Genomic DNA, 18,845 nt, shown 5'->3' on the forward strand with positions numbered 1-18,845 from the left:
CCTGGCAGGTAATAGTTCCAGTCTCACCATAAACACTGCACCTAAATGCTTTCTTACTTTATCATCACTGGGTCCATCAGGAGGAGCAGAGTTCATCAAGCCATTATAAAGTTGTTTTTTCAGGTTAAGAGCAATAGAACCGCATGTATTGCTCAGTCTTCTGCCAGGCTTTTTGATAACAGGGACCTTAAATACCTTTATCAGTCTTCCCCTATCTTGCTTTTGGATTGGAATGTTAATACCCTCTCTATTAAGTCAGTCAGATCATCTATGCTTTCAGGTTGTGTCTGCATGTCCTTGGGGGAAAGCCAGGCTTTGCCTCCTTTTGGAAGGCTGGTAATTTTTACAAGGTAAGTTCCAGGGCCAGGTGAGGTTCCTTAGAATGCTGAGCATGGTAAGGGAGGTAAAACTGAGGGCTCAAAGGTGAAGGCAAGTGCATGTGGCAAGCAGGGACAACTGAAGTGTTTGTTTCCATTGTCTTGTTTTGGATTTTAAATCGTGGTTTGGGGCATTTTTGGTGCATGTCCTTATTTGTTACTAATTTTCACTCTGGTGTCTCTGGTCAGTGTCCTAGTGCTGTGTGGGAGATTGTGCACAGAAATTCTGACCCTCATGTTACCCTCAGTCTGTTTTACACCTCTTAGGATGTACAAGTAACTGGCAGCAACCCCCATAAATAGTAGGACTGGACTGAAGCACCAGAACTACAAAAAAAGCTGGGGGATGAAAAAAAAGAATCCCTTCTAACCCCTGAACCTCCCAGATCAAACAGACTGGCTCTGAACAGCTCAACACAGTTCAATTAATTTTTACAGTGTTTCACCTGCCACTATGGCAGTAAAGAATGTCCTGGCTTTCAAGAAATTAATTATAACTAATAAAACCCTAAGCTCCTGAAGGGCTCAGCATGCTAAAAACACACACTTGAGGTAGTTACTGCATTATACACATACCTGGAGAAAGCAGGAGCAGAGCTCTTTGATGCCCCAGGCAGCACAGGTGTCCTTCAGTGAAGGTGTTCTCCTCACTTCAAGCTGGTGTCCCAGCACACAGCTCTGTTACTGTCATTCCCTCCGCTCTCACAGGGGCAAATTCAACGTGTGACCCCTACACAAACTCGCAGTCTCTCTATGACTGGTGCCAGCAGTAACTCAGTCAACACCAGAATCCCCAGAATTACAGACTACTCATTACAAAACTCTGCTCCTGTAGCACAAAGGTGATTTTTCTTAATGAAAAAACATCAGCTGCCAATTACCTGTGCAAGACTCCTCTTATTGGAGGCAAGCTCAGCAGAGACAGCCATTTTCAGAGATAGAGGCAAAGAAGCCACAGAGTACCAGATGTTATTCTACTGTCAGTCTGTAGCAGCAGGAACAAAGAAACAGCATAATCCCCTCTTAACATAAGAATGTTCTCCTTCCCACTGGTAAAACAGACTTTTGCAAAGTCACTGGTAAGCCACAGTGACATTTTAGCTGGAAGCTGCTGGAATTTTTAGTGCTCAATCTACTGGCTTTCTTTTTACATTAGTCTTCATGAAAAGAAAATCCTTTGCATGGAACACGATCAATACTTCTAAATCAAAAGCAATAGATGCAGATCTCCAAAGACATAACAACTGATTAATAAAGCAGTGAATAAAAAGAAAATGGACAAAGTTGAACAAAAAATTAACCCCCTCAGTTTTTCCACATCCCAGGTGGTCTGTGTATACCTTCATCTGAGCAATGAACAGGCAGTCCCCTCCCAAAAAAAACCTAGAAGATGTTTTATTTTTTAAAGTGTTGCAATACAACAAATACATGATCTGTACAAAGGACACAACAGGGCCAGTTTAAATACAATCAGGAGAAAGGAGTCCCCACATTCACAGTCCTCAGACAACATCTTCTACCAGAACCTGAACCAACAATTTAAGGATTCACTTAAAAAACAAACTAAAAAACCAAACCCACCCCAAACAAGTTAAAAAAAATTTAAAGGTCTCCAAAGAGTCTGTGGGTGTATTGTCTTACAGCAGAGCTCATGGGGCATTCTGTGAAGGGTCACAATGGCATCTTATTGCCCTCAATGCTGATTTTCACTGCATGGGCCGTTCTGCTTTTTTTCCTGATATCTGTGAATTTCCGCATCTGTTTGTCCAGTCGACTCACCCCTTTCTTAGAGGTCCCCTGGAACTTAAAAAATAAAACTAATAATTACCACTGAAAAAAAGCAGACGCCCCAGAGGTCCAAGGCAAGCAGCACATGCGAGGTTGTGCCTGGCAAGGAGCTGGGGGAGCCACTGGGCCCAGCTGATCTGTCTGTTCTCTTCCCAGAAGGGGAAAATGCCCCCCCAGTATCTGCAGGGCCCAGGTGGAGGCAGTGGCACTCACAGCCATCACAGTGCAGGTCAATCACTGTGGAGCTGGATACCATTTGGAAATTTTGTATCTATTGGCTGCAGCTGTCAGAACCACAGGGCACCAGTGTCAGCACTCTGGACTTCTTGCAGGAGAGTTAGACACGGATACACTGTGACTAAGGTGACATCAATTTCAGGCTGCCATTTATTTTAAAGGTCAGAGGGATTAGTATTGAGAAAGCAAAGGCTTACTGAACAAAGGCAGTGTAGGGGGTAGCAAAAAGAAATGCCTAAGCTGACCATACAAGCATTGCATTTCATCTGTGTTTGAACTGCAAATGAAAAGCAGGTGGCATAACAGTTATTCTGCACAGATTAATTCAGTAATGGTGTGCTGAAATGCCACTGAAGACAAACAGCAAGGACCTTCCAAGCCACAGCCAGTGCTTCCCAGAAGGCAATTTTCTTTAACTAGACAACAGAAACTGTAAGTGATGGAAACATGACACTTTTAAGTTTGGGAGAAACAGTGATATCCAAAACATGCTACTTAGTATCTGAAAAACACATACATTAGAAACTTGTTCCCATGGCTAAGGAAAGTGCTCCTGACATGCTGATTTTCAATAACGTTTATTCATAAATTTGTTCACTATTCATTGAAATTATACCTAAAATTTCACAGTGATGTTTAAGAAAATATCTTTTTAAAAACAAATAAATATGAAGCTTAATATGAACTCAACAGTTATCTATGGCTTGTGCTCACCTCTTTCTGTCACTGTTAGCTTGTGGCAGCCCTGCTCACAGCATTGAAATGCAGACCAGGAATTGTCAAAGCAATTCCCATTGATGCATGTTCTCCTAACCCACACTCACAGCAGAGGATTTTTCTCCCCTGGTCTCATTCTGTAGCTCCCATCAACCTCCCCTACTGTCTCACATCATTCTACTTCCTTGAACGAGCAGCTGTGAAAAACACCTCACTGTGCCCCAGTCAGAGGTCAGCCACAGACACTGCATGCAGTGACACGAGCTCCTGTACCAAGGGCTAAGAATGCCCATGTGTTGCTTCAGGTGAATCTGGAAAACCTAATTGTGTCAGAACAGCATTCAAAACCACAGGTGGTGCAAAACTGGTTTTGAGCACAGGTATTTTCACTGAACTCCTGTCATTTGGGTACCCTGAAGCTGTGCAGGCAGGAGCCATGGCAGAGGTTATGTGCTAGAGCCTGTTTTCTCCTGTACAAGTTCCCTTGTAGGTCACAGTACAGACATGAGAGAATTCAAGGAGAGTTTTCCAGGTTAAAGTTAGGGTGTACACACTCCTGTCCTGCATGTGCAAACTGCCAACAGCTGGAGCACATGCACTGTTCACACCTCCCTCGAGGGATACCTCTCCAACTTGGGAAGGCAGTGGTATGGCTACAGGGGCATCCTGTTGCCTTCAATGCTGAACTTGATGGCCCGATGCACTTTGCTGAGTCGTTTCTGTTCAGCAAACCGTCTCTTGTGCTTTTCCAAGCGACTAATACCTCTCTTAATAGTCCCGGGCTAGAAACAACATCTCAATTAATGGACAGAAGGAGAAAGAACAGCAGACAGCACAGCAATTGTTATTCTCCCACTTACACATATTCTACCACATATACCCCTTTAAATGAAACTGTATGAGTAGATGGATGAAGACAAAGCAACACAAAGGCCTCCACCGAAGCTGTTCATGTTTACCAAAATCTCAAAGGTTTCCCTAACTGGAATATTACTAGAACATGATACAAAAGCTGGGAGAGGTATAAAAACATCAGTGCAGCGACAGAGGTACTGAACTGCAGCTTTAGCTCGAAATGCTTTAAAGCAAGAGGCCTGTAATCCTCACCTGAGAGAGAAATTCTAGAAAAGTTAACTCAAAAATCTCTTTTTGGTCAGAGATGTTTTCCTGTGAAAACATGTGATGAGCTTAGAGCAGCCTACTTATTGGAGAATTTACTGTCCACACACTCTACAAAAGAGCTACCCTCCTGTACAGTTACCATGGTGATATGGTGACAGAATCCCAGGCCTAGGAACAGTCACCAGGACACTGCCAGTGCTTACCCTGGAGGACTCCATCTCCACGTTCCACTTGGGCCTGACGACGTAGTCTTTGTTGGAGGGCATTGGGACCCTCGCACGGGCACAGAACCCAGGGTCCCCAGGCCTGAGAGCCCTATGGAAAAAAAGGATGTGACTGTTACGGACAAATCTTATCCAGAAAGAAGTAAAGCCACCCAGTGTGCTCTCCTCTGAAACACACTATATACCACTGCCTCTAAAACCTCTACAGAAATTCCACAGTGGTAGTGCCATCACAATACTTCACTTAAAAAAAACCAAAGTATTTACATATCCAACCTACTTTTCTTCTCCTGTTAATACTTTCTCCAGGTCCCTACGGGGAGTCTGACCACCAGAGCTGTAAGAAAAATAAATATTTATAGGCATCTATACACAGAGAAAGCAATTTTAGAAGACAATGAAGTATGTTAAAAGAGTAGAGAGACCTTAACTGACAACCCTTTTACCCTTTTTATTTCCTTTAGTATTTACACACCACTTGGTTTCTCTTGATGGAGCCTTAGAAGAATTTCATGTTTCTGCCTGCTGTTCCTACCTGCTCATTTTCCTTCGATGAGGCATCTGCTCCAAATCTCTCTGTTCTCTCTCTTCCCTGGTCATGCCTTTGTAATTTGAGGTAAGGCCGAAGATGGGTCGAGACCACTCATCTATTAAAAAAATGCTTGGTTAACTAAGACCAGGCTTTTGTTTCTCTCAAACCACTCTGGTGATCAAATACAGCTTTGAAAGTCTGTGGCAAGTATTTATGCCTCCTTTCAACCAAACAATTTTTGAGCCCTTAGTATTTAATGGAAAATCAGCCTTGTGAACAGAAAGCAAGAGCTTTCATCCCCCAAGTTTCTTTGTTGCCTGCTCTTCTACAACATCTCCAAGCTCTCAGAAAGAATACTGAGTGTCAGGATCTCCTGCACAACTCAGGAATGCTGTTTTAAAAATATGCAGAAAAGGTCCTAAAGAATGTAAGTTTATCATCAGTCTGCAGCCATTCTGAATGGAATGCACTCCACATGGAGTACAGTTGAGTAGTAAACATTCAGTCAGCTAAGTTGCCTCTGAAGTCCATGGAATAAACAGCATTCTGGCAGCACCTTCCTGCCTTTTCAGCATATACAAAAGATCTGGACAATGAGCCAAGAGAGAACTGCAGCAAAACAAATGCCATCCTCTGCTTTGAGACAATGGAACAGGTGCATGCAGAAGCTAATGTAACAGTGCTTGTTAACAGCTCTACAAAGTCATGAAACACATCAGTGAGGTTCCTACACTGCAGAATCTTTTCTACAGACAACAGTAGTGCATCAGAAACCGATGCAGAAGTTCCATTCATCAGCAGTGGGATCTCAGAGAGGCACAGGCAGGTTTACATACTGATCAGCTTCCCAGCCATGTCCTTGTTCGGTCTCGACTCCTTGGGGTGTTTGTACAGGTACATCACAGCCCGTCCAATGCCGCTGTGCTTCAGGGTCTCCTGGCTCACACTGGGCAGCTGCAGAGAAAAGGAAAAGTCAGAATACAGCAATAAATTATGTCTGAACATTAATGGTGTCACTGAACTTTGCAGAAATACCTTTCACTTAAATCAGCTTGGAAAACTTAAATGTTTTTGTTGTCCCACTGGGAACTGTGTAAAGAATCAAACACCTAAATCTAGAAATCTGCCATAACATTCTTGGTTTATACACAAAATTAGGTAGCTGTCTAGAACTTTTTATTCCAAATGCTCTCTGGTTTATATCACCCCAAAACTATGCTACTGCCTTCAAATCATTCATTCTGTAAATAAAAACTTACATGGCAAAGACACTCAAGCAATCAGCTTAGCCACAGACACTAAAAGCCTACACTGAGTGTGAGGGACCTTCCTGTGCACTGCACACTTTAACAGAACAGAAAAGAGAAGGGACCACAAGGGAAGAAAATTCAAGGGATGCACAGCAAGTAACTCTTCACTTAAATTTGGATATAAACCTGAAACAGGAAGGCAGGGGCAAATCATCTGAATTCTTTTACACAAGCACACCTGTTCTGCAGGTTGCTTCCTTGCGTGTTTCACTGCACGGCCCATCGGCAGAGCTGCAGTTCATTTATCACCTCACATTTCCCTAAAGCACATGACTGTAAAACTGTGGACAAGCTCCAAATCAAATGTGAAAAGTCAGGTCCAAACCTCTTGCAGGATCTTCAGAAGCTCCTCTCTTATCTTTAATGCTGGCAGACTTCGGTCTGGAAGAGGAGAAAGCCACTCTTTGATGGCAGACATAACACCACTATCGATGAAAGTTTCTTTGAGATCCTGCCTAAAAGGTTTAAAGAGAAGCCCAAAAGTCATGTAATATAGCAACATCTTAAGATGTGATGTCCCCTCAGGAAAATAGCATATTTGAGTTTGTTTCATGTTAAATTAAGAGGGAAAATTATGTATAATTTTATGTTTTTGAGGTCACCTAGCTTCAGCATTTACTTGGAATAAAGAAAGTGGATTACTGCATATTCAGTATAGCTGTAGTGTAACTCCATGAAATCTTACAAATTCTGACTATTGCCCAGGGTTGCAGTTAACTGAAAGAATGACAACTCACTTTTTAAGATGCATAACTACAGTTGGTAGCAAAGTTAATTTCTTTAGTGCTGGTTTCTTTTGCGTATTCAGCTGACGATCCTCCTGTAGAGAGTTGAAGAATCAGCACAAGTTAATCAAAGAAAGAAATCAGTAACTCCCATTCTTTGCAACACTTACAAGAAAAAGACTAGTCTATTAAACTAGAAGTGCAGCTTTGGAGGGATTACACTAATTTTGTCCCCTGCTCCACAGCTCACCAACAATTATGCAACAATTTCTCTGAAAAAAGGGTCATCACTTTAGTCAGTATTTCCCAATAAGACATCACATTAGGAGAGTGCTTCTAAATTTACTTTTTTTTTCACTTCATGACTTAGACTGTCTACAGTAACTGGAGGTCCTCTATACTGTGCACAGATAACACTTTGTTAGTAAAGCCTCACCTGAAAACAGAAAAATAGCTAAGCAGAACAATGGGAAGGGAGAACATGTATTTTCACCTCTGTCATTTCAAAATTACTCCCATCCAAGGCCTGACTGTCACTATCTATTCAAAACTTGTCACCCATACCAAAACCACTCAATGCAATCAACAGATTTCTGTCCAGCTCTGGTAATTCCTTTCTATTTGTCCTAATCCACTGAAGGCTCTTTCTGTGCAATGTTTGTTTTACTGCAAGGGAGAAGACTCTTCTAATGCATCTCCTTCCCTCTTCCTGCCCCTGTACTTCAAACTTTGACACCTCATTTGAAACATCTGGCTGTCATCTTGTCTGAGAAAGGCTTTCCTGTCAAGCCCAAGAAGTTTCAGTTGCCTTCCAGATTGCTTTCTCACTCTCCCCATCTTTCTGAACTCATTATCCTGATCTTGTTCTCAGAAAGATGCTTTTGTTGTTGCTATTTGTAAAGCTCCTCTAGTTTCTAAAGTCATGTATATCCCTCAATTGGTTTTAATGTGTTTTGCTGTGCTGTTTATTAATTTGATTGCTACTCCAACAAAACAGAAGACACCTGACAAAAAGCAAGATCCCAAAAAACCTTCCACAGTAAGATATTAAACATTTCTCCTAGAAAAAGGAAGAAGGCCCCATGAATCTGTTACTCTGATGTCATTACCACAGCACTGTAATTCAAACAGTTTGGAAAAGGACTCTTCTCAGAAACAAATACCAAAGTATGACACATGCCAGTAACATCATGATGAAATGAAAGCATAGTCCCTTTCTCAGTACTTAACATACTACTAGGTGGTTTATAGAGCACCTATATATCCCTTTTGAAAGAAATTGATCTCAGCTGATGGAAGTTTAGCAATTTCCCTAATTTTAATATTTAATAATTAGTATTCTATCAAAATTTCAACAGAATGTTTTCATTTAGAATAGTAAAATAACATTTAGATGGTTATACAGACATTAGAAGCTTTCTATAGTGTACAGATTACTCCTGCTGAATACAAGCCAAATTTTTGTATCTTATTAATCACACAATTTTCCCATAGAAGGGAACTGAATTTCAAGGCATATTTGGAGCCTGGGAAACTGACCTCAGCAGCTTCATTCATCTTCACAATCATGGCACTGACCACATCATCTGCATCACTGATGAAAGTGCCCCCATCACGGTTCCGCCTGCGCTTGCCGCTCATGCTCTTCTTCCTCTGCAGCATCATGTCGAAATCTGACATGAAGTCCATGCTGAAACACAACCACAGTGTTAACTGATGGGCCTTGGTAGGAAATAATTGTGTGTTTCTCTAGTGCACAAACACTGTGTCTCAAGGTCCCTGTGAGATAATTCATTATCCTCAGTATGCAAAATGCAGAACTACCAAAGGGCTCCAATAGCTCCAGACCTTGCTGTAAGACCCAATATGTGCACACCTGTAATATCCAGGATCCATAATGCCCTTTCACCAAAATCTGGCATTAACAAAGGAATATGTAACACAATGACTTACTGCTTCCCTCTTTTGATGTTATCATCAGAGTCTGATTCATCTGCTGTCTCCTTCATGTCTCCATCACCTTTCTCTTCCTCCAAATCCTCCTGGTTAAAACCCTGATGAGTACAGATAGTGCAAATCAGTGTATGGATCAGGACTGAGCATCTACTCAGCTGTCTGACACTAAAAAAGCTTCAGGTAAGTCTTCAGAGGATCTGGAAAGATGAACAGTCTTTTTAATTCCCTGTAACTACTGTCACACCAACAATTCTCCCAAAAGATGAGCTGTAAATGTTATTTAACCCAAAGAGTACCCCAGTGAGTCTGGCAGATACAAAACTGACCTGATGCAGCACAAACATTGTCTTCAAATCTAGCAAGTCAACAGGAGACATCCACAGTAATACTTACCGTAAATTCCTCCTCTTCCTCATCACCAGATTCTCCAAATATATCTGCAATCAGGTTCCTGTGAAGGTAACAGCAACATTAATCTACTTGGACTACAACAATGACATGTGCCTTTTCTGCAAAATCTCTTATGACTGTATGAAGATTGCCCTTTTGTTCTGTCTCCTTCTGCTGACCTTTCTCTTCACGCCACCAAAGAAGGTGAATTCTCTGGTTGGGATTTATCCATTTTCCATTCACCATCACTCCCCGTCTAAAACCCCAAAAGAATTCATATTCTTTCCCACTTACTCTTGTTCATTTCCAGATTCACTGTCACTGCCAAACAGATCTTTCCCTTTTTTCTTCCCAGCATTCTCTTTTCCTTCTTCTTCCTCCTCCTCACTGTCGGATACAACATTTTTCTTCCTTTTGTCAGATTTCTCTGAAGCAGCATCACTGTCCGATTCTTCGGCATCGGAAAGGATTCGTACCTTTTTGGCAGCTGCCAGCAGAAAGGAGCATTACTACATGTCCCAGGAACAGAGGGGACAACTGTTACTCTCAAATTATTCTCTGACTAGTCTTCCAACACCAGACCATTGCCATTTCCTAAAAAGCATATCCATTCTGATGTGTTTTATTAAATCAGCAAATGGAGCTTCCATACACCACATCTATTAATGAAAAAAAATTGTAATTTCAAATCTCTCACCCCCAGTATATGAAAAAAACACGCAGGAAAAAATTACTAGAGAATCAGCAATGAAGTAAATAAATAACAAACTATCATGTCAACAGATGCCACTTAGATCCTTACAGTCTTCTGTTAGACCTACTTATTACTCAGAAGTGTTAGACACACATTCGCACAGCAAAGCAGTCAGAACAACAGCCTCTACAAATGCAGTTCTGCTCCAAAACTAAATCTGATTTATGGTTTCTCAACTTAAGATGCTTTATTCACACAAAAGCAATGATTTAACTTTCACACCACTACCTGTCACAGCACAGTATAGTTTCTTACGTGTTTTCTCATTGTCATCCTCACTATCAGAAAGGATGGCTGTTTTCCTCTTCACTGTCTTTTCTTCCTCTTTTTCATCTTCATCACTGTCTGATATTTTACGTCTCTTAGGAGCTTCGTCTTCACTGTCAGAGCCCTGAAATCCTTTCCTTACATGTTCATTATCTGAATGATGAGAGTCATTCTGCACCTTTTCCTTCTTGTCCTCCCCATCGCTGTCTTCAGACTCTATCTGCTTGTGTCTGGACACATCCTCGCTCTCTGAGTCGCTGGCTGGCTGTTTCTGAGGCTCTTCACTCTCAGAGTCGCTGGCTGCCTGCTTCTGGAGCTCCTCACTCTCAGAGTCACTGGCTGCCTGCTTCTGGAGCTCCTCACTCTCAGAGTCGCTGGCTGCCTGCTTGTGTGATTCCTCATTTTCAAAATCACTGCTGTGATCCCTTGGAGGTTCTCCATTGTCAGAATCACTCGCTCGATGATTTAAGGTCTCTTCATTTTCAGAGTCACTTAAATGCCGGTTTGGACGGTCCTCAGTATCAGAGTCACTGTCTTTCTCTCCATGAGTTGCTTCATTTTCTGAATCACTGACATTGTGATTTGGGGGCTCCTCATTATCTGAGTCACTTTCTTTTTGCCTTGGGTTATCTTCATTTTCAGAGTCTGTCATATGAGGCTCTCCGCCTTGCCCATCATCTTCTCCATCACTGTGTTCATTCTGAAACAAAAAAATAATCTCAGACAACTACGCAAAAACACCTTAAAAAGTAAAGAAAAACGTTCTGAATTTTTTGCTTGTCTTTCCTCCAATGTGATTACCCAAGGTGCTGAAAACTGAAATAATATCTACGTAGAAATAATTAGACAATTTGCATCAAAAGACTACCAAATACTTCACATCAAAAAAAGTATTATCAATGGAAGTATGTCCATCCTGCAGCTCCATGGTATTCTGAAAGCAGTAACAGAATTCATAGAACACTTTAAGCATAAAGTCTAAGAAGGGTCCAGTTGCTCAAGGGTAAAGGCTTAGTACTTTTATTTTAATAGGTCAGGCCTTCGAAGTGGTTTAGCTGAAATTCCCAAAAACAAAGCAAGAAAGAGTATCTTGCATTTGTCATTTTATTTTCCTGAAGATCTCAAACAGACATTTCCTGTATGAAATACATCTTACTGAAACAGCACACGCATTACGCTCCAAATGAAGCTAGCGCCTGTTCCTTCTTTGTTGAGGAAACCTATTCAAGAACAACCCAAGATCAAAAGCCTAGCAAAAAACAAGAATAAAGTTTTAGTCAGACTTTCAGAGTATTACTGCTGACCAGCTTTGTGTTTCAGATTCAACAACTCTCTCCCCTGTGCTGACAGCTCCCATGCTTGTCCAGACACCCAAGATAACCCATGCACAAACCCACCCATCTGGCAACTTCAGAACTGAAACAATCCTTTGACTTTTCTACACACCACAAAATACTGAGGCACATGCTCCATTTTTAAGAGAACATCTCAGAAGCCACCTTACTAAGTATAATTACTTACAGCATCATCTTTTATCTTTCCAACATCTAAAATCTACTTGGTAAAAAAAATCTTAATCGCATTTACCTGAGAATATGAAATTAGACTTGAAAACTCATTCCATTAATTCAGCTCTCACAGCTACTGTCACCATAATCCTGCTTTCAGCTGAAAACAACAACATTGTACAAGGAACTTCTCTTTCGCATACTCAAAGCCTCAATCAGGCTTTTCTCAGTCATTTTGTCTCAGCTATAAACTTCTTCTACTTGCAAACTGAGTATTTATTGTGACAGGAGATGCTTTAAGACCTATATGTCCTGAAGTTTCCAAATATTTTTTTCTGCAATTTAATTTCCTTGGAAACAGACTTTCTATCTATTTTTATTTTCTCTAGTCCTTCTACTCCCACATTCAGAGTCATAAAAAATGTAGGTGTAACTGCCCTACACCTACAACAAGGAATACTATTGATCTTTAAAATGCATGATGCAGGAAGAATTTAAAACAAAATTAATTTCAATTGCTTTTAGGAACTACTTCCTCCATAATTATTCTAAGTGGCAAAGAGCATTGCTTCTTAAGACTTTGGACTTTATATACTTATTCCTTTTGCTAGCACTTGATAAAGATCTTCTAAATTACTGCAGAACGACTAACAAAGTTACTGAGCAATGAAAAAAAAAACCCCAAGACTATGAAATTTTAAAACATGCACTTCAAATACTACTTCACTATTTCCGTGTTATTTATGCTAACTACAAACAGCTGCTGTGACCATCTAAGTTGTTTTCTCTCTGCTGGTTGTTCCTGTCTCTACAGCAATACATCTTTTGCATCTTTCGTATCCAGAAATTTTCATTTCCCCTCACAGAAAGGAAACGTGGTGCCATTAAAACCTGAATCTGGAATTTTAAAGAAATATTAATATTAAGAAGTGACAGAACTGAGGATGTACTCAACTGCTCTCTGCTTGTTAATATTATATTCCCTTACCAAAAAATCAATTTGATTGCCCTTCTCCTGCCTGGTATATCCCACATAAACCTATCACAGGTGTATGTGACAGATCTTCCCTGGCTGTATTACTTTAGAGTAAAGAAAACTGCAGCTGGAAACAGAACAGAAAGCAGATTGCACAGCAGTTACAGGTAAGGTCATTGAGAAACACTGAAATCAAACTGGTATCTACAATAACAAAAATTATTTAATCCTTGTTTTTCTACCATTTTATTTTGTGTGGGTTTGTCTGTCTTCTCTCAATGTCAGATGGTGAATGATGAACAGTACTGATAATTATGTCAGCAGTAATAAAGGATTTTGCCAAACAAACCCAAGGAAATTAATAAAAATAGTCCTCTCTAAGATATCAGGACCATCACCTTCCCAGCTTCCACTTTAGGAATTCTTTGGTGAACAAATAAACAAAATTAAGAACCAACAAGAATCAGTAATGATTCTTCGTATTTCTAAGGTCAGAAGTGTGGCTGCAGGTTATATATGCACCTGTTCAGAATTAATCACTAAATTACAAAGAATTTCTTATGCAAAACCGTGGTGAGAAGACACTGTAATTACAGAGCATTATTGCGGAAGATGATGCCAGGATCCCGAATCTTTACCCTGTTACTGCAAAGTGACAATCACGGCTGAGAATGAAGATGTTTGGTGGGGGAAGCAGACACACAGCACTCAGACTCGGCCAGTGGTCCCAGCAGCTCAGCTGCTGCAGTGTGAGCACCTGAGGTGTCGCGCGTGGGTGTCCCTGCACGCTCGGGGCACAGGCACCACCCCTGGGGCCCGCTCAGAGAGCTGAGGCAGGCAGCACCAGTGCCAGCGAGGGCAGCGCTGCCCCAGAGCCCCAGCAGCAGCACAAAGCTCCCTCTGCAGCACAGCTGAGACCCTCACTGGGCAGGACCTGCCCGCTGCCCGCAGTGCAAGAGGCTGCTGCACACAATTCATCACTCTGCATCTTTTGGAATATAACTGACATAAAAAGTGACCAACTTCCCAGTAAAATGACAAAATGCTGCTGGCTATGCTTGACACTCTTCACCTTCCCTTTTTTATTTGTTCATCTCTACAAAGCTGTTTTCAAAGAAATTAAGTATGTCATTTTTGAGTTTTCTAGTTTTCATTTTCCAAATGATTGACTGAAAGATCAGACATCCTCAAAACGGAGTAGGTCTCAGGTAATTGCTACTGCATTTTTCTCTAATTCCTTTGCTTTCTTTTCTTCCTCCTCTTTATCTATAAACATTTTAATTGAGATGTCCTTGATTTTTGTTTCATGAAAGAATTCTATAACATGAGGCTTTAGTACAGTATAAAATAAGGAATATATCAAAATCAAATTTACAGTGTTACACTTCTACATAAAAATTACAGCTACCAAGCAGTTTATTGGATCAACATGCAGCCACTTTTAAGAGCTACTTCCTCGATAATTTAGTAACTTCAACAAAATGGAACCCATCCACTACAATTTCATGAGAGATGAGTATTAAACTAAGACCTACACAACCATCATGGGCATATCAGCAAGTTCCTCCTTTTTTCAGGTATCACATATTTGTGTTTGTTAACAGTCACAGTCTAACCACAACTTAATTCATGAAACAGCAGCAACTTGGTGGAAGTGTAAAAACAAAGTTATTACAGATTTCTGTATGAGCCTGACTTGGACAAACACTGTAAACGTGATTTCAGATTCATTACTGTACTAAAACTAATTCTAATTGTCTAAAGCAGAATCAGTAAGGACATCAAGGAGAACATTTATAGATAAAGTGGGATTGGGGGAAGGAAAGCCAGAAAAGAATTGTGGAAAAGAAAAACCCACATACCTGAGACCTACATAAGTAATTCCTCAGGATTCCCCTTTTCTTTAAAGTTAAAAACCTGAAAGAAAAGTTTGAAATTTTAAAACTTCAGTTCTTTACATCTGAGTTCTAAATTAGAGACAAAATAGTAATTAAATTGACTTAACTGATTAGGCTGCCTAAAAAGGTTTTATTACCTTTGAGTATAATTTCTCCCACACACTCCTAAAGATGAAGAATATAGGAGGATGGGAGAATATTTAGAGTAAATATGACAAATGACTGAAAGCTACTCCTTTCAGAGATGGCTGCTCCACATTATTGCCTTTTGAGTGCAAAGAGAACTCAACAGAAGGAAAGAAAAATTAAGACTTCATAGCAAAACAAAGTATTTGAATTTTGATTTGAGCTGAATCAAATAAAGCATGAAGACTTGACAACTCTCATTTAGTATTGGTCAAAAAGGTGGCTTAGCTTGGCTCTTTTATTTTAATTGACTTTCTGAAGTATTTTATCCACAGAAGAATATTCAACCACCATCAGAGAACAAAGTCTTTAAAATACAGACACCTCACACACGAAGAGGCCCAGTTAACAGTGATAATTGGTACTTTCTGCTCACCTAAATCTGAAGAAGACATGCTGCAGATGTAAACAACAGTCAACTACCTTGCCACAGTAAATAAAATTAAAATCTCAGAGAAGTGCTCAGAAAAGAACCAATAATCAAGCATAAAGCAATGACACAGAAGAAAAAGATGAATATCAATGTAGCAGCAGCATGACTTCACACACTCATCACACTTTTCTTTCATAAAACAGAAGTACTAAATTCCTCCAGACAGACAGTTATTTTTCCCAGCCTGAGAAATGTGTTTCCTGCCACACTGAAATTGCAATTGTCACAGTGGCAGATACTGCCTCACACCAAATCTATTTCTTCCCTTGGAAACATCAACACCTATAAAAAAAAGTAAATTCCAAATGTGCTTTACAATTAAGTTCAAATACATGGGAAGAACTTTCATTTTATAAAATACAATATTCATCTACTTTTTAACTCTGAGGGAAGTATGAATTCAATAAAGGCAGGGCAAAAAAAGAGAAAAAATAATTAAAAAAAAAGGATTGTAAGTTATGCTACAGTGGATTCAAGCCTTCTCTCACATCAGCCCCTGTTGCATTTTAAGCAATTTCTAACACGTGTAACACCAAAAACCGAGTCAGAATAAATCCTGATCTTTACATACAATACAGTGGAATAGCAGAACACTATGAAGTGGCTTTGATTACAGTTTTTATAAGTATCAAAAAGTTCGCTGTAACTTTGCTAGCAGAAGACCGGAATTCACAGGCCAAAATTATTCCTTCCAACTAAGACCTGATGTAGCTCTATTGTGAGTCACAAACAATTCTTAAAAATTAAATCTCAACTTCCCAAACTGTCCTAGAAGTCTAAAGGGAGCCTTGTCTTTTACTAGAATCTCTTCTCAGCCCAGTCAGTCCACAAAGTGACTCTCCAGAAACAACACTGGACCAAAGCCTTTCCATGCTGAACACTTCTCCAAGAGGGGAACCACTTCAGAGGAAAAACTGGTCCCATTTAGGAACCTGAACCTGCTCCACATGCACACCTGCTCCTTTGTGAATGACAAGGTGGAAACCAGCACACAGCAGACTCAAGAGTCAGTGTCCCCATCTGACATGGAAGCAGGAAGAGCATTTACTCTCTCTTAAGGAAATCACCACCTCCAAAGCGTGTGGTTTTACAACACTGTGCAGAATTTCAGCTAAAATTCCTCATAACCCCAGCATTTTATCTCTGTGAAATCGAGGCTACTGAGTACAACTTACTCAAGTTCAGAACAGTGTGTGCTACCATAACAAGAAAAAAACCAAACAAACCCTAGCCAACATACTTGTCAAGAGACCATCCAAGGCTTTTTTATGGAAATAAAGTTTTACCCGATGGAACCCTTAAGAGGAACTCAATAAACACGTATGTCTCGGCTACGAGAGAATGCCACTTTAAACAACAACAAAAAAGAATTCAGAGAAGAGTAAACTTTATCTAGATAAAGCTCCCTTGGTACCTCTGAATGGTGCCCTACACTTCCATTCTCCGATCCAGAATGTTGTTCGTTTCCTTCATCTTCCACATCAGATCCTGAGTCTCGCTCGTCTTGCACTGGAGTAGCTCCACCATCATCTATTCCGAGATTTAAAAAAGAAAGTAAAACTCAGCGTTTGAAGGAACTGTACGGGAACCGGGCGGGTTCCCGCTCTAACGGGGCAGGGAAACAGGGCTGTCCGAACGAACCACCCCAGCCACCCCCGGGAGCGCACAAATCCTCCTGCACCAAGCGGGCAGCGACTGCTGCGCTGCCCGGACACTGGACTGTTGCAATTAACGCCCTCAGTGCTGCCCTCAGGCCAGGGCCCCGCCGCTGTCCCCCCGAACCCGCGGGCCCTGCCGTGCCCGACGCCCTCCCCGGAGGGTGCTGCGCGCCGCGCCACTACCTGACTGCTCCCCGCCGTAGTAGTGGGTGTCCATGCCGCGCCCCGGGCTGGCGGCGGGCGCTGCCCCGGGCGCTCCCTCAGCGCGGGCCCGGCCCGGCCCCGCCGCCTCGCACAGGAACAAGATGGCGCCTCCCCGCCCAGCAGCGCCCCCGCCCCGCGCGCACGGCGCGCCGGGTCTCGCGAGACTTCTGGGCAGCGGCCGCCAGGGGGCGCTGGCCGTTCCGGCCGGCCGCGCGCTGTGCCCTCGGGCTCGGCCACAACAAACCCGGGAACGTTTCGGCCTCTCCGCTTCGCTTCCCTCCCAACCCACACCGCCACCCTTCGAATATGGCTTGGTTTCAGCTTGACAGCTGAAGCGCTGGGGAAACTGAAGGAGCCTTGGAGGATAAAAGGCTGTTTGTAACCCCTGGGTGACCTGGCAGTGCTCAGCTGCTGGGTGACCTGGCTGTGATCCTGGCAAAGGTGCTGCCGTGTCTGAGCCCTGCGGGAATTCCCAGGAGACCAAACCAGCCCCTGACACTGTAAATGGCTGCTGGGAGCCACAGCCCTGAGCCACCCAAGAGTTCCAACATCTCCCTTCTGCCAGACAAAGGGCCATCTGCTGCGAGGCTTCCCACCGTGACTGAGGGTGGGAGATGTGGAGGGTGATTTAGAGCAGAAAAGATTTTGCCATTTAAATAATAGGTAAATTTATGTGCTCTTTACAAGCCAAGTCAGCAAGATTAACGCGCCTCCCCACAAGAAGGTGGCGAAGCAGAGCAGAGCTCAGGCACACGAGGGGGCTGGCAATGCTCATGTTTGCAGCTGGCTGGAAGGGGACCCACCATGGCCATGGAAAGGAAGGACAGGTTCTCACAGCAAATTGAGGCCTGGCTGTCCTGGCTGAGCTCCAGTTCAATCTAGTTCATGTGTGGGTGGTTTCTCCAGATTTAGCCTTTCAGGATTGACTGAAAGTTCACCCTGAGCTCCCGGGGGATGGTGACTTCCGGAGTAAACCCGGGCAGGGCAAAACAAGGCTGGTGTTTTTCAGGGATTGTTGTGTTCTGTTTCAATAGCCCCTATCCTCTGAATAGTAGCATTACTCATGTATTTGGCATGCACATGATATGCTAGCTGAGGGTTATTAGGGATGGCTGCTGTCATTCCTGCAGCATTTCAAAATGATGAGTCTAATAATTGCATATGGTACTGGTGACTCAGTCTGTCATAAAAGCACCTTCATTTTTTAGGGAAATACAGGTCAATATCAGACAGATAGAAAATTGCTGCCCCTGTCATCTGGTCTATTTCATAACAACAGTGACCTTTCTAATTCTGCATGATGCACCCTTGTTCAGAGCCATCAAAATTTAGTAAGTTGAGTATTCAGGCAAAATTAGTCTAATTCTTCTGTGCTAGAGGCACCTTGGAGTAGATGGCAGAGAGGTTAAGCCATTATTAACCAACATTTTCTGTCCAGCAACAAGCACAGTTTCATGCAGGGAGTTCAGTGTACCAGGCTAAAGACAGCTAACTCTCAGGACTGAGTCATTACTCAACATCTTCTACAGTGAAACACCTAGAAGGAGAAAGTGGGAGTGGAGTCAGATGTTTCTCAGATACAA

The 18,845-nt window shown here is 42.0% G+C and overlaps 1 protein-coding gene across 4 annotated transcripts; it reads right to left on the reverse strand.

Moving 5' to 3' along the window:
- Window positions 1-1,747: 1,747 nt before the first annotated feature.
- IWS1 (interacts with SUPT6H, CTD assembly factor 1) lies at window positions 1,748-17,360 on the reverse strand. 4 transcript variants are annotated; one of them, XM_036388716.2, is made up of 15 exons: window positions 17,242-17,360; window positions 16,815-16,930; window positions 10,388-11,099; window positions 9,673-9,865; window positions 9,382-9,439; window positions 8,986-9,086; window positions 8,572-8,722; window positions 7,045-7,127; window positions 6,633-6,762; window positions 5,834-5,951; window positions 5,001-5,112; window positions 4,746-4,802; window positions 4,445-4,556; window positions 3,744-3,901; window positions 2,070-2,180 (listed from the first exon to the last, which is right to left on the reverse strand). In XM_036388716.2, exons 1-14 carry the CDS (start codon window positions 17,273-17,275, stop codon window positions 3,773-3,775), a joined length of 2,106 nt encoding a protein of 701 aa, XP_036244609.1. In that variant the 5' UTR covers window positions 17,276-17,360; the 3' UTR covers window positions 2,070-2,180; window positions 3,744-3,772. The 4 variants fall into 4 exon arrangements, with proteins under 4 accessions (XP_036244607.1, XP_036244612.1, XP_036244609.1 ...); XM_036388714.2 differs by lacking the exon at window positions 3,744-3,901 and having other exon boundaries at window positions 1,748-2,180; XM_036388719.2 differs by lacking the exons at window positions 3,744-3,901; window positions 17,242-17,360 and adding an exon at window positions 14,746-14,800 and having other exon boundaries at window positions 1,748-2,180; window positions 16,815-16,919.
- Window positions 17,361-18,845: the final 1,485 nt, after the last annotated feature.

This window comes from Molothrus ater, chromosome 10, assembly GCF_012460135.2.
Source record: "Molothrus ater isolate BHLD 08-10-18 breed brown headed cowbird chromosome 10, BPBGC_Mater_1.1, whole genome shotgun sequence".
Lineage (NCBI taxonomy): Eukaryota > Metazoa > Chordata > Aves > Passeriformes > Icteridae > Molothrus > Molothrus ater.